Consider the following 12,559-nt stretch of genomic DNA (forward strand, 5'->3'; position numbering starts at 1 on the left):
CAACATTACCTGATTCATAACTTTTAAAGATCAGTCTCACTGCTACAGTGACTTTAGTACAAAAGGGGAAGCAGGAACAGCTCCCCTCCCACTAGAACTTAGGCTTCTTTAAAAATACAACTTTTAACCAACAATACAAATACAACCTTTGCTTTGGAGACTAATATTTTTGCAGGAACGGTACCTTTATAAAGATCGTGGTTGCCCCCGTATATATTTGTTCTTTCTTCAAATCCAATTAAATGAAAATACTAGTTATTCAGCCCAACTCTCTAGGCTCGCTGGGTCTAGCTCAGCAGAAACGAAGCAGGAGCCGGTGGATCAGTTGGGCGCAGTCCTTTTCTACGCTCTCTGTCGCTAGGCGGGGATGTGGACGCTCTGTCGGTAGCCGGAGATGTGGAGTCGGCTACCCGGAGCTTTCTGTCCACGAAAGTCTAGCAGGGAGTCGGGGAAGGAAAAGACGGACGAGACCTCCAAGGTACAGCACCGCGCTTAGAGTCCACTCTGAAGCACTGGTGTCAAAGGGCCACTCACTCTAACGCCTAGGCTCGGCCCCACCCCGTCGTCATGCCAACGTACCCCTTGGCTTCCACGAATTGGTGGCTGCCTCCGACTATGACGTGTGTCCGAAAAGCCCGGGGTTGCTTCCGGGTCTTGGGCTTTGGCGCAAGGGTTTCTGGGAGTCGCGAGTGGTCATGGTGTCTGTGTGAGCTGCGGAGGTCGCTGCGTGGGACCTCGGCCTACGTGAGTGGCAGGAAGCTGGCGGATTGTCTTCCTTGTCCACGTGGGCGGAAAGGGCGGTGTGTTCGCGGTTGGCGGCGAAGGGTGCTCGGGAGTCGCGGACAGCGGCGGAGCCGCGCAGCGCCGTGGGAAGGCAGCTGTGGCGGCTAAGCGGGGTTCACCGGCCTCTCCCCACCGCGGGTCGGGCCTGGGGGAGGAGTCGGCGACTGCCCCGAGGCGGGAGTGATGGTTGGTCACCGGTGGGGGGGACGTGGGAGACAGTGGTGTCCCTGGAGCAGAAAACCCTGTTTCTCCCTCTCTGGATACATCCCCTTTCCTGTCTGAAAATCTGGAGAAGTAAACCAGTTCCCCCAGCTTTCCCACACACTTGCTTTTCCAACATTTGAAGGGTTTGGGGAGCCATATCTGCTGGGCGGTACACTTTTGGCTGCTCAAACCCAGAATACCATGAACACTTTTGGTTATCAGAATCATTTAGGGTGAGGTTCCTGGCTTTTGGACATTCAGTAAATTATAACCTGCAAAATACAAGATTTTTATAACGAAGGTTGCTGTAGGAGAAAATTGTATCAACAAAAAGTTGTTGGAGAGTTTTGCCTATGTAACTGTCATTGAAATTTAGCACGTTTTTCTCCAAGACAGTAACTTTGTCCAGGGATTTTCAAAGTATTTTTTTTGTTTGTTTTTGTAGCCTATTTACTGTTGTATAAGGTAAAAACTTGAGGGAGTCTGGTGGAGTAAGGTTGAGTTGAGAATTTTTCAAACTCAGTCATGGCTGTACTGAATTTTACAAGGCTTTGATATGTCAAGTCTAATAATTCTTATAGTAATCCCATTAGGAATATCCCCATTCCACAGGAATTTACGTTAGGTGACTTGCCCAAGGCCACAGAGCCAGAAGGAAAACAAGAAAGGAGCTCATCTTCATGACAGAATTGTTTGCACTAATTAAGAACTGCTTAAGAAGCTGTATTCCTCTATTCCTGAGACTCATTATTTATTTTCTTGAGAGCTTTTGTTTGAGATGAAAGTAAAATTTGGAGAATGAGTTTTGGAAATGATTTCACAACTTGGATATTTGTCAATACTTTATATAATTAAAGTTTATCATATTGGGAATAACTTGATACAGTTTTTCTTCAAAGTGTAAAAGATGACGACAGCAGCTAGGCCAACTTTTGAACCTGCAAGAGGCGGAAGAGGAAAAGGAGAAGGTGATTTGAGCCAACTCTCAAAGCAGTATTCAAGTAGAGACCTGCCTTCTCATACAAAAATCAAATACAGGTAATGAAGACTTTTTTTCTCGTTCACAAGGCAAGGCCAAAAGTGTTGAATGACACGATCATGAAATAGTATGTTCAGTTCATATCACGTATCTGTTTTCATAGGAGTAGAATGCAATAGAGTTGTCTAACACAAAAATTATGCTCTGTGATTGTGGAATGCTACCAGATATTCCTTAAGTAGAAATTCCTATAAATTGGAAATTTCCCTGTGTGGATTTAATAACAACTAATATCTTACCTCAGAGGGACCGTGCACTATTAGCAGTAATCAATAAGGGATTAAAAGTATTACAGTAAAGAGCCCTGAGTTACCATACTAACAAAAAGTAAAAATATTTTAGTCAATCTACAGTATTATTGTAGGAAAATATGTGATTCACTTGGGCTTTTTGAGAGACTGGAAACCACACGGATCCTGTTAGAAACCTTCAGATTATCACAGTGATCTTGTCCAGTTCTCTTTTATTCTTGAGGAATTTAGGAACAAAGCTCTTTTTTGTGGATTGTCTTCCACCACTACAGCCATGTGTTTTCTCAGTAACATTTTTGCCCTGGTTTGTTTCCACGTTAGACAAACCACTCAGGATGCCCCTGAAGAAGTTCGGAACCGTGACTTCAGGAGGGAGCTAGAGGAGAGAGAGAGAGCTGCTGCAAGAGAAAAAAATAGGGATCGTCCAACTCGAGGTACTAACATACCCCAGACACTGGACTTATAAAATCACATAGCCAGTAGTTATTCGTTCATTTGCTAATTGGAACAGATTGAAGTTTTTGTTTGTTTGTTTTAAAATAATGATGTAAACAACTTAAGATGTTTGCCTTAAAATACTGGTAACACTTTCTTAAATGATTAGATTAGAGACGATGATGAGGTTGATTCCAGTCCTATCCTTTTATGCTTCTCTTTTAGAAGGAACAGGATGATCTGGGGATATTTAGCAGCCATTGTTTCAATTCAGATCAAGTTTTGACTGTTTACTATTTGAAGCCCCATGGTTTCTGTCTGTGAGGTTTCTCCTGCTTTTGTCACCAGTCCTTGGTGGGCATCAGTTATAGAATCTTTTCTATTTTTCCAGGATATGCAAACTATTTCCTAAATTTCCTGATGGAGACTGCAGTTCCCATATTAAAATCAGTATTTTAATTAACTCAGCAAACAGTTGCCAGAGGCTTGTTTGCCAGGCATCTCGTTGTGGTCTCTGCTATCACAGTGCTTGTAATCTAAGCTCTTGGTGGCCACAAGTCCCTAAAATGTTACAAGAAATGCAGTATTTGTTTCAGTGAGCTGCATAATGTTTGTGTTTTCCCAGAGCATACAACCTCCTCTTCAGTGTCCAAGAAGCCTCGGTTAGACCAGATCCCGGCCGCCAACCTCGATGCGGATGACCCTCTAACAGATGTGTGTTTCGTTTCCTCCATTCATCTTCTTCTTTTTTTTTTTTTTAACCATTTGTATTTTATTTATCATGCTTCCTGAAATACTTTTATTCTTTTGGCTTTAAGAAGTGATGTGTGTGTATTTTTACTTACTGCTGTTTACATGTGGCCCTGTCTTCAATGCTAAACTTTACAGCTGATTTTAAAACAAAAAGTGTTAATGTGTGGTTGATCCAACTTCAGTAACAAGTTTGATCTCTGGAGAGCCAAATAGGGAAGTAATCTCATAAAGGGTACATATGCTTTCCTAAAGAATAATTCCCCATATTAAGCCCTGGAGATTGACTACTATGTTACGTGCCTCCAGGGGGCATTCTTCATACTGGGCTTTCTATCAACAGTATCCCTTAAGGTTGAATCCAGAGATCTTTGCACATTAGATACCAAAGGTGTCCCTTCCAGATGTGCAGGCTACTTAATGGCTCCCTCTGTGCTTAGGGAAGGAAGTGATCTGTGTGGAAGGGTTTTTAGGATTAGCGTTTCAATTAACATTAAAATTTCAATGGGACTCTATAATTAATTTGCAGTTTTCTACACACAGTAGAAAAATCTGAGTGGCCTTTCATGTGTAACATCTAAGTACATATATCAAAATTAGTTCTAAGGTTGACAGATTGAATTAAATAGTTAACACTAATTAAATAAAGGGAACCCAATTTTAAGTGAAATTTAATTAGATTGTTCATTTGAAATATTCTGAGAATTTAGCACCCTTTTTTGTAGTTTCATTATTCTTCCTACTTAAAGTAGTTTTGAGCTACATAAAATGATTTAATCCTCAGGGTGATACACTGTGTACATGTGTACTGTGTATGAGTGTAAGTTTTCCTTTTCTGATTCTAGAAATACAGTTGACCCTTAACCAGCACAGGTCTGAACTACATGGGTCCACTTCAATGGAGTTTTATGTTTTTTATGTGGATTTTTTCAGTAAATGTATTGGACAGTTTTTTGGACATTTGTGACAATTTGAAAAACATTTTCTTTCCTCTAACTTTATTGTAAGAATTCAGTATATAGTACACATAACATACAAAGTATGTGTTAATCCATTGTTTATGTTACTGGTAAGATTTCTCATCAACAGTAAGCTATTCGTTTTTGGGGAGTCAAAAGTTACACAAATTTTTGATCATGTGAGGGGTTGGCACCTCTAATGCCCATGTTGTTCCAAGGTCAACTGTGTTTTCATATTTAAGAGCCCTTTTGACCATGTAAATTTGAAAGATACTTTGTTACGCTGTTTGCTGTTACAATCTCTCAAACACATCAGGGGTGACATTTTAGTAAGTACTCATAGCATGTTTGTGGAGTTTTCTTTTTTTGTTGGTTGGTGATTTTAGTCATATTTAGGTACATTTATCTTCCCTAGTGGGAAAATTAATCCTTTTGAAAGATTTGGCAAGTGCAGTTTTTATGGAAAAAAGTGATATAGTGTTCATTTTCACTCCAGTCTCCTGGTGTATTCTTTGTTCTTTTTTAGGAGGAAGATGAAGATGAAGATTTTGAAGAGGAGAGTGATGATGATGATACTGCAGCTCTACTTGCAGAACTGGAAAAAATTAAAAAAGAAAGAGCTGAAGAACAGGCCAGGAAGGTAAAATCAAAGTTAAATATTTACATCTTTCTCCATCTTCTACTAAACAAAAAATGCCTTTTATTTCAATATCTTACATTAGAAATCATCCTTGCCATGTCTAGATACTATAGCACTTAGAGATCTATAAATCTGATTTTTTTTGTAACATCCTTTAAGTTTCCTGGTTTTGTTAGAAATTCCTTGCAAATACTTCAGACATGCCTAATAATATTCATCAAATTGATCTTCGTTCACTTACTTGTTTATTTGTTCAGCAGATGTTTAGTCAGTGTCTGTTAAGTGTCAAAAGAATCAAAGATGATTCAGGTGTAGTCATGGCCTGCAAAGAACCCACTGATACAATGAAGCCATCTTTATCTCTCCTTGTCTCTTGCTCCCAGACTCTTTTCTAGGTGCTGGTTGATACAGTCTGTCAATAGATTTTTTGTAACCTAGGGCAGTTTACCTAACTTCTGTGAGTCCCCATAGTCTAAGACTTCCCTGAGTCTCCATTTATACAGTGCAAGAAAAGAATGTCTAACTCAGTGATAGTTATAAGGATTAAATAGGGTGCATAGTACATACCTTTAAACTTTGAATTTTACCCATAATAGTAACAATAAGGTGAAACTGGGGAGGCAAGAACAGGTCAGAGCATTAGTAGAGGTTCATGAACCAGGGCTGCAGGAGTTAGAACTCTTTTCTAAAGGATATGTGGAGCTGGTTGATTTCAGCAGGAGATGGATAAGACTGGATGTGCATTTTAGAAAGATTACTCTGGCAGATATATGGAGGTTGGATTAGAAAGAACTTATTGTGGAGGCTGTTATATTAATCCTCACATAAAATTGTGAGAATCTCGCATGATAGCAGTTGGAGTTGAGAGAAGTGAACAGATGCTAATAAAGCTATCAAGGAGGTAGAATTGACCAAATAAAGTGACTGATCAGATGTGGCAGCAAAGATGGGCATGTTCAGGTGGAGGGAGAAAAATGATGAGTTCTGTTTGGAACATGTTGAGTCTGACACATGAGACATTCCAGTGGGGGTGTCCGTCTCCACTTTCAGAGGGAACAACTCAGCTTTTTTATGGGCTTCTGTGTAAGATTTCATTTGAGCCAAGAACTGCACTGTTAAAAAAGAGGGAAAAAGACGTGGGGAAAAGACTGATTTAGGTTAATGCAGGTATTCTAGAAAAGTAGAGGACTGCTAGAATTCAAATTGGAAGAAGAAAAATATTTTAATTATAATTCTCATCAGAGTTTGGCATAAGATAGCTTAATTCCTGTACTGCTTATAATTTTTATATCTAATTTTTAAAAATCAAAGAATATTCCTGATACTGCTTTCACACCACTAGAGGGCAGCTGTTCTATTCCAAATCCTTTTTGCTTGCCTAGCAGCTCTGGATACATATGAGAAGCAATTTAAATATTATTTGGGCAACCCTTAGGGAGGATAAACACTTTAGACAGGTTTTGCAATTTTGTGAGTTTTATCTAATCTCTTTGTAAACAATGTGTTGGTGTTTCTTGGGGTTGAATGAGAGTTTTGTCCCTGTTCTGGTTTTCTAGTGGCTGATTTTTGAGTTATAACCAAAATAACATTTCAAACCAGTCAGTCTATGTCAGGGGCCAAGAAACTTTCTGTAAAAAGCCAGATGGTAAATATTTTTTTGCAGGTTTGCAGGCCACACAGTCTCTCTCAGCTGTTCAGTTCTGCAATGCCTGAATGAGTGGATGTGACTATGTGCCAGGAAAATTTATTTATAAAAATAGGTGGTTAAAAAACCTGCAGGCCATCTGGCCATTAGTCTATATGTTCATGAAGCCTAGTGATCCTGGTACTTAAACATGGAAAGGGACGGCTCCTTTTTTTCCAGTGCTGTATCAGGAACTCTAAAGGAAATAATACTCCAAATAGAAAATGTCTAGAACCTTATTACAGCACACACATTATTTTGTAAGTTTGGGGATATTGTGTACTTGAGCGCCTGTTTTTCTAGCATCTCAGAAAAATGTCTTTTCACTTTCATCATCAATATAATTTGTTAAAAATAAATACATAGTTTTTATAAAGCTGTCTATTCTTAATCTATGATGATTGTTCCACACTTTGTTATTGAAGGTTTGAGCAGTGACCTAAAGGAATTTTACTGTTTATTTCCCTGGAAATTGTATCTTCTCACCTCCCAGTTATTTAGCCTCACAAAAATGAAATCCATTGTTTACATTTAGATGTGAAAATCTTATGTCATTAATCTATATGGAAAATTAGGTTATTTTTCCAAGTGTTGTTATATTAAATTCATTTTAAATTCAGTCTCTTTTTCTTCTTTGATCTACTAATTCATCAATTTGTCATCTCCAAAATACAGCAAGGTGGGATTTATCTTTGGTTTAAAATAGCATGGAATCAGGTAGATCTAGAAGTTATGGCTAAGGATTTTAGACATTTTGTATTCCTAATTCTAAAAATGAAACAGGATAATTTGAGTTTAAAAGGTAATGCTAAAATTAAAGTGAAGAAAGACAAGCTTGTAGCTGATGATGGATGAAAGGTACAAAAATAGTAATAATCTTAAGAACAAAATGGATAAATATCAGCTAACTTACTAGAAATGTATGTTACCTAAATATGATTTTTTACATGGTAGTTGTCTTATTTTAGGAGCTAGTTCTTGGTCAACAATAACTTGTCACCAATCCTGGAGATGGAAGTTTACATTGTTAGTCGTTCAAAATGAAATAATTTTTAATCACAGTTATGTATAACTCCTCTTTAAAAAATTGAGGTAATAGCTTTACTAAATGTGTGTTTAATGGTCAGTATGTTCTTAAATTATTAGAATACATTTAGTGGTGTACTCTTAAAATAGGCAATTTGTATATACTTCTGGAAGGAAAATGATTTAAATATGCATCATAGAATTTCAGAGTCAGAAGAGCCTAATGAATGTATGATGACAAGCATGAAATATTTATAACAAATGCCAATTTATTTTGATGAGAAAAACTTTTCTGATATGTCTGAAAAGCAAATAAACCTACCCTGAAGCTTATCCCTTCTTCATAAAATCCTGTCTTTTTAAATATTAACTATGGAAAAAGATTGACCCCAGAGTTAATAGAATAAATAAGCATCTTCCCCTGTCATTGACAGGAACAAGAACAGAAAGCTGAAGAAGAAAGAATTCGTATGGAAAACATTCTGAGTGGAAACCCTCTCCTTAACCTTACAGGCCCATCCCAGCCTCAGGCCAATTTCAAAGTTAAAAGAAGGTACTCTACACTAATGGGTTGGATATATATATATAAAGATTTAAGAGTTTTATTGCAAACTATGTTCTGTAAATCCCACCTTCCACTGCTAGTCTTCTCTATCAGACTTTGCAATAATGGAAGAAGGAAAATGAAAGAAAATAAACTTATTTTCAATAGAGATTTACAGTAATCAGCTGTGTATCAGGTATTGTTCAAAACACTAGGGACAGACAAAGGCACTGAGCCCTTGACCTTACAAAGCTTACATTTTAGGTGTAGATGTCAGGGATCCCTAAGACTACCTTCAAATTCAGAGACTCACATTAGGCCTCGGGCTCAGCATATGGTTGTACTCATGGCTAATGGGGTAAAAATATACAGTTAAATCATAAGGGGAAAAGATAACAGAAGAGGGAGAATATAAAACAATAAATATTTTATATAGTACTTCAAAAAGTAATACATAGAAAAATATAGCAGAAAAGCTTATAGGAGGCAGGTTGGTTATTTTATATGTGATCAAGGAACCCTGTAGGCTTACCTTTTAAACCATACCTATTTCTCGCCACCTTCTCTCCCTCTGGGGTGATGCAGTACCTCTAACTCGTCTGCTTGCACCCCCACTACCTTCTCCCTCCCTACCCACAGCTTTTTTTAGCAGCAGTGTTGTGATCCATTTAAAATGAAAGTTTGTGATCCATCAGCCCTACTGATGACAGGGCTGGTAAAATGAGTACTGTGAAGTAGCCACTCTGAACTACCCAGTGGTTTCCTAACTCATTCATAGTAAACTTTCTTAACAATGGCCCATAAAGCTATAAAAATTTACAGTTTCCATGCAGAGGCAACAGAATAGTCAAGGAAGGATTTGCTGGGAAGGTGACATTTTATCAGAGACCAGACTTTAAGGTATTTACCTCAGCAATTGAAAGGACTGAGATGGGGAGGAAAGTAAACTACTGTTGGAGGCAGGGGAGGTGACAGATTTAAGATATGGTAAATTTAGGATGTTATTATGTATGTTTTTGTGGAAATGTTGAGTAGTCCAAGCTGGAGATGATGGATTTTGGAGTTGTCAATTTATAGAAGTCTTTCAAAGCCATGAAATTAGATGAGATCACTAGGGAATAGCTTTAGGTAGAGAAATCAGAGGACAGCCTGGGATAATATTTAGAGATTGGGTAAATGATTAGCAATCAATGCCTGGAACTGTGCCTGGTAGGTATGAGGTATTTAGTAAGTGCTGATTGATTGGATTTCGATGAAAAAACTAGAATGAGGAGGAGCAGTTAGTGAGGAGGAGGAGGAGAACCAGAAGAGACTGGCATGTTGGAAGCCAATGAAACAAAACATTGGAAGAGGCCTGGAGTGATGATCTAGGTCAAATACTGATGACAGGGCTGGTAAAAGGAGTACCGTGAAGTGGCCACTCGACTTAGCTACATGGAAGAGCAGTTTTGGTGTTGAGAAGGAGAAGCTAAAAGTTTATTGGGAGTGGGTTGAGAGAGTGGTTAGAGAAAAATCTATTCAGGTTATGTTTAGATTAATATTAAACTATATAGTTTCTATGCCTGTTTTGGATGTAGATAGAATTGTTTGGAGGTCAAAATGTCTTAATATGCAGATCACATTTGACCTAGTTGTGCTTAGCTTTTCATATTTCTGTGTACTATACCAATGATGACTTTGCTAACAATATTTAACAAAGGGGCCCCTATCCTTTGTTTATTTTTCTTCTGGTGTGCCTACATGCATGTACAAAGAATGTATGTTCTAAATAGATATTGCCTTCCTACTATTATAAAGCAAGATTACAACCTATTAAGAATCACTTATTCTTTTGGGTGTAGTCAGCACATCAAATGATGTTGAGTATCTGTGTGATGACTAAGCTTTGCAGTTTGCATGCTGTTCTTGTCTCCTGAAACAAACATTATAAAAACATTCTATTTCCTTTTCTCCCTCAGGTGGGATGATGATGTTGTTTTCAAGAACTGTGCAAAAGGTGTAGATGATCAGAAGAAAGACAAAAGATTTGTAAATGATACACTGCGATCAGAATTTCACAAAAAGTTCATGGAGAAATATATTAAATAGTACAGTTTTATGTGCTTAACTAGAGACTGTAGAATGTACTCCATCATTCTGACTTTATTTTGGTGGTGGTTTTTTTTTTTTCTCTTTTCCCCCATCTAAGTTTTGTATAGGCTTTCCTAATTTTAAGCTCCAAAATATCTTTTCCTTTATTGATACCTTATTTGATAAGGACTTGGGAATTGGTTTAACCCAGTTTCTGGTCTCCAAATTTTTCCATTCATGTTTTCTTTTTAATACAGGAAAGGGAATCTGCCTGGAATAAATATTTTTAATAATATAAATAACCGTATCTGTCCCCAGCTTTTTTGTTGAAATGTATGCTGCTTATGACACATTGCCTATTTTCTTTGTGTATTATATTTCCTTGAGCATTACCTTCTCTCCCCATTTCTCTGACATTGGCTTAAGGTTAGTTAATTTGTGATATCTTCTCCAGGTTTTCTAAGATTATGATGAACGATGGAAGGGATCCCATTTTGAATCACATGTTGGTATGGAAGTGTCATCAACCACCAAGCTGCTTCAGTGGGTGCCCAAGGATGGGATGGGGTACCTCACTTGTGCAAGACAGGCGCTCCTTAAGCATGCCTACGAAGCATGTGATACTTGTGTTCTGAATACTCAGCTGCCATGTTTCTCTTGAATGAAGTAGAGTTTACACATTGATAAGCTTTAGCTACAAAGGCTAGGAAAGATTAATATCCAATGATACATGTAATAAAACCTTTGGAAATAGGATTTTGTCTGCTTGTTTGTTACCTTGGAGGATAAAAATGTGGGATGTGGGAGTATGCCTGTATACCTGGGAAATCTGAACCACACCCACAGAGCCCCTGCTGTGCACATCCTTGCTCTGGAAAGGTTTCTGTACAGGAACTCAGGTGTTTTTTATTTCCATTTTTTGAAAAGTCTTATTCTTAACCTGGCCTGACTCTCAGAGGCACTTCAGGAGAAGAAAGAGGAGGAAGAAATCAGCATGTTTGCGCCGGTTCCCACTCAAGAGTGATCTTTTCACGTAACTGTATTTTCCAACAGCCTCCCTTTCAAGAAACAGACAAAGAAATGGCTCCTAAAGGCCCCAGACTAATTAGAAGCAGCTTCCTGGTTACTCAGCCATCTCTGTATGTGCCAGAGTCTGAGGAAGGAGGGAAGAGGCATGGGGGACTTAAACGACCTTTTGCCTTTTTCAGAAGGAAGGGTTCTAATGGCATTCTGAGAGTTCCTCAACACGCACATGTCCTCGTAAGCCTAACTCAGCCTCAGAGGCCTACTTCTGGAGGGTGGGCTCAGTAAGACCTGGGAGCTAGTCACTCTCTGCAAAAGCCCTGATGCCCAGGCCACACCTCAACCAATTAAACCAGAAACTTTGGGGATGAAACCTCTGCATCCATGTATGTTAAAGCTCTCTAGTTGATACCAATCTTTATCCTAGTTTGAGAACCACTGCTTTATCCTGTCCCTGTTTTAGACCTACAATATATTTTTCAATGTAATATTAATATTTAATGTTAATATTACAATTCAATATTACATACTGTTATATAATACATCATATTCATTATATATATTCAATATTATACACATACATTATCCAGTTTGTTAAATGATAAGCTATCTACTTAAACATAATTCTTGCATTATATAGAGCACAGACTCGGGTATGCAAAAATATCTTTTGTTTTACTATAATTCAATTTAATTTCTCTTTCCCCTATCCTTGCAGAGAAGAAATTTAATCATAGTTGATTCACACAATATCCTTTGAATCTCAGGTTACTTATTAGGGAGAGGAGAGGAAGATGCTTGGTCATTATTTTTAAACTGAGGCACCTCTTGAATAAATTATTGGATGTCATAATGAAACGAGGTCATCAACATTTTGATTTACCTCAGCTTTCTTCATAAGAAATGTGCTGTCATTGGTTCAGATACAACACATATATTGACATATATGTTGTCTTCTATAAAAGTTTATTTGTACCTTTGTCTTATCCCTCCAGTAGACTGTATTTTTCCCTCTAGAAAGGAGAGCTGCATGTATGTATTTAAAATTCCCAGCATTGCACATGATACGCAGTAGTCATTTTCTAAACTGGATTCTGTGTGTTTTGGTCTAGATATCAGGGCAGGTGTTCATGGGATGGTCTGAGCTCAAA

The 12,559-nt window shown here is 38.0% G+C and overlaps 1 protein-coding gene across 3 annotated transcripts; it reads left to right on the forward strand.

Moving 5' to 3' along the window:
* Positions 1–625: 625 nt before the first annotated feature.
* Positions 626–11,141, forward strand: CWC15 (CWC15 spliceosome associated protein homolog). Of its 3 annotated transcripts, none has more exons than XM_037000920.2 (7): positions 626–744; positions 1,887–2,025; positions 2,599–2,711; positions 3,338–3,426; positions 4,948–5,061; positions 8,206–8,324; positions 10,274–11,141. In XM_037000920.2, the coding sequence occupies exons 2-7, from the start codon at positions 1,895–1,897 to the stop codon at positions 10,401–10,403; spliced, it is 696 nt and encodes a 231-aa protein (XP_036856815.1). In that variant the 5' UTR covers positions 626–744; positions 1,887–1,894; the 3' UTR covers positions 10,404–11,141. The 3 variants fall into 3 exon arrangements, with proteins under 3 accessions (XP_036856815.1, XP_036856817.1, XP_036856816.1); XM_037000922.2 differs by having other exon boundaries at positions 668–744; positions 1,874–2,025; XM_037000921.2 differs by lacking the exon at positions 626–744 and adding an exon at positions 791–969.
* Positions 11,142–12,559: the final 1,418 nt, after the last annotated feature.

Source organism: Manis javanica, chromosome 6 (genome assembly GCF_040802235.1).
Source record: "Manis javanica isolate MJ-LG chromosome 6, MJ_LKY, whole genome shotgun sequence".
NCBI classification, from domain to species: domain Eukaryota; kingdom Metazoa; phylum Chordata; class Mammalia; order Pholidota; family Manidae; genus Manis; species Manis javanica.

What these genes read in the sequence shown, in the direction of transcription:
- CWC15 (XM_037000920.2), top strand. Translation starts at nt 1,895, where the DNA reads ATGACGACAGCAGCTAGGCCAACTTTTGAACCTGCAAGAGGCGGAAGA. An exon ending in CATACAAAAATCAAATACAG is followed by an intron (nt 2,026 to 2,598) that starts GTAATGAAGACT and finishes TTTCCACGTTAG; the next exon opens with ACAAACCACTCAGGATGCCC. An exon ending in AATTTCAAAGTTAAAAGAAG is followed by an intron (nt 8,325 to 10,273) that starts GTACTCTACACT and finishes TTTCTCCCTCAG; the next exon opens with GTGGGATGATGATGTTGTTT.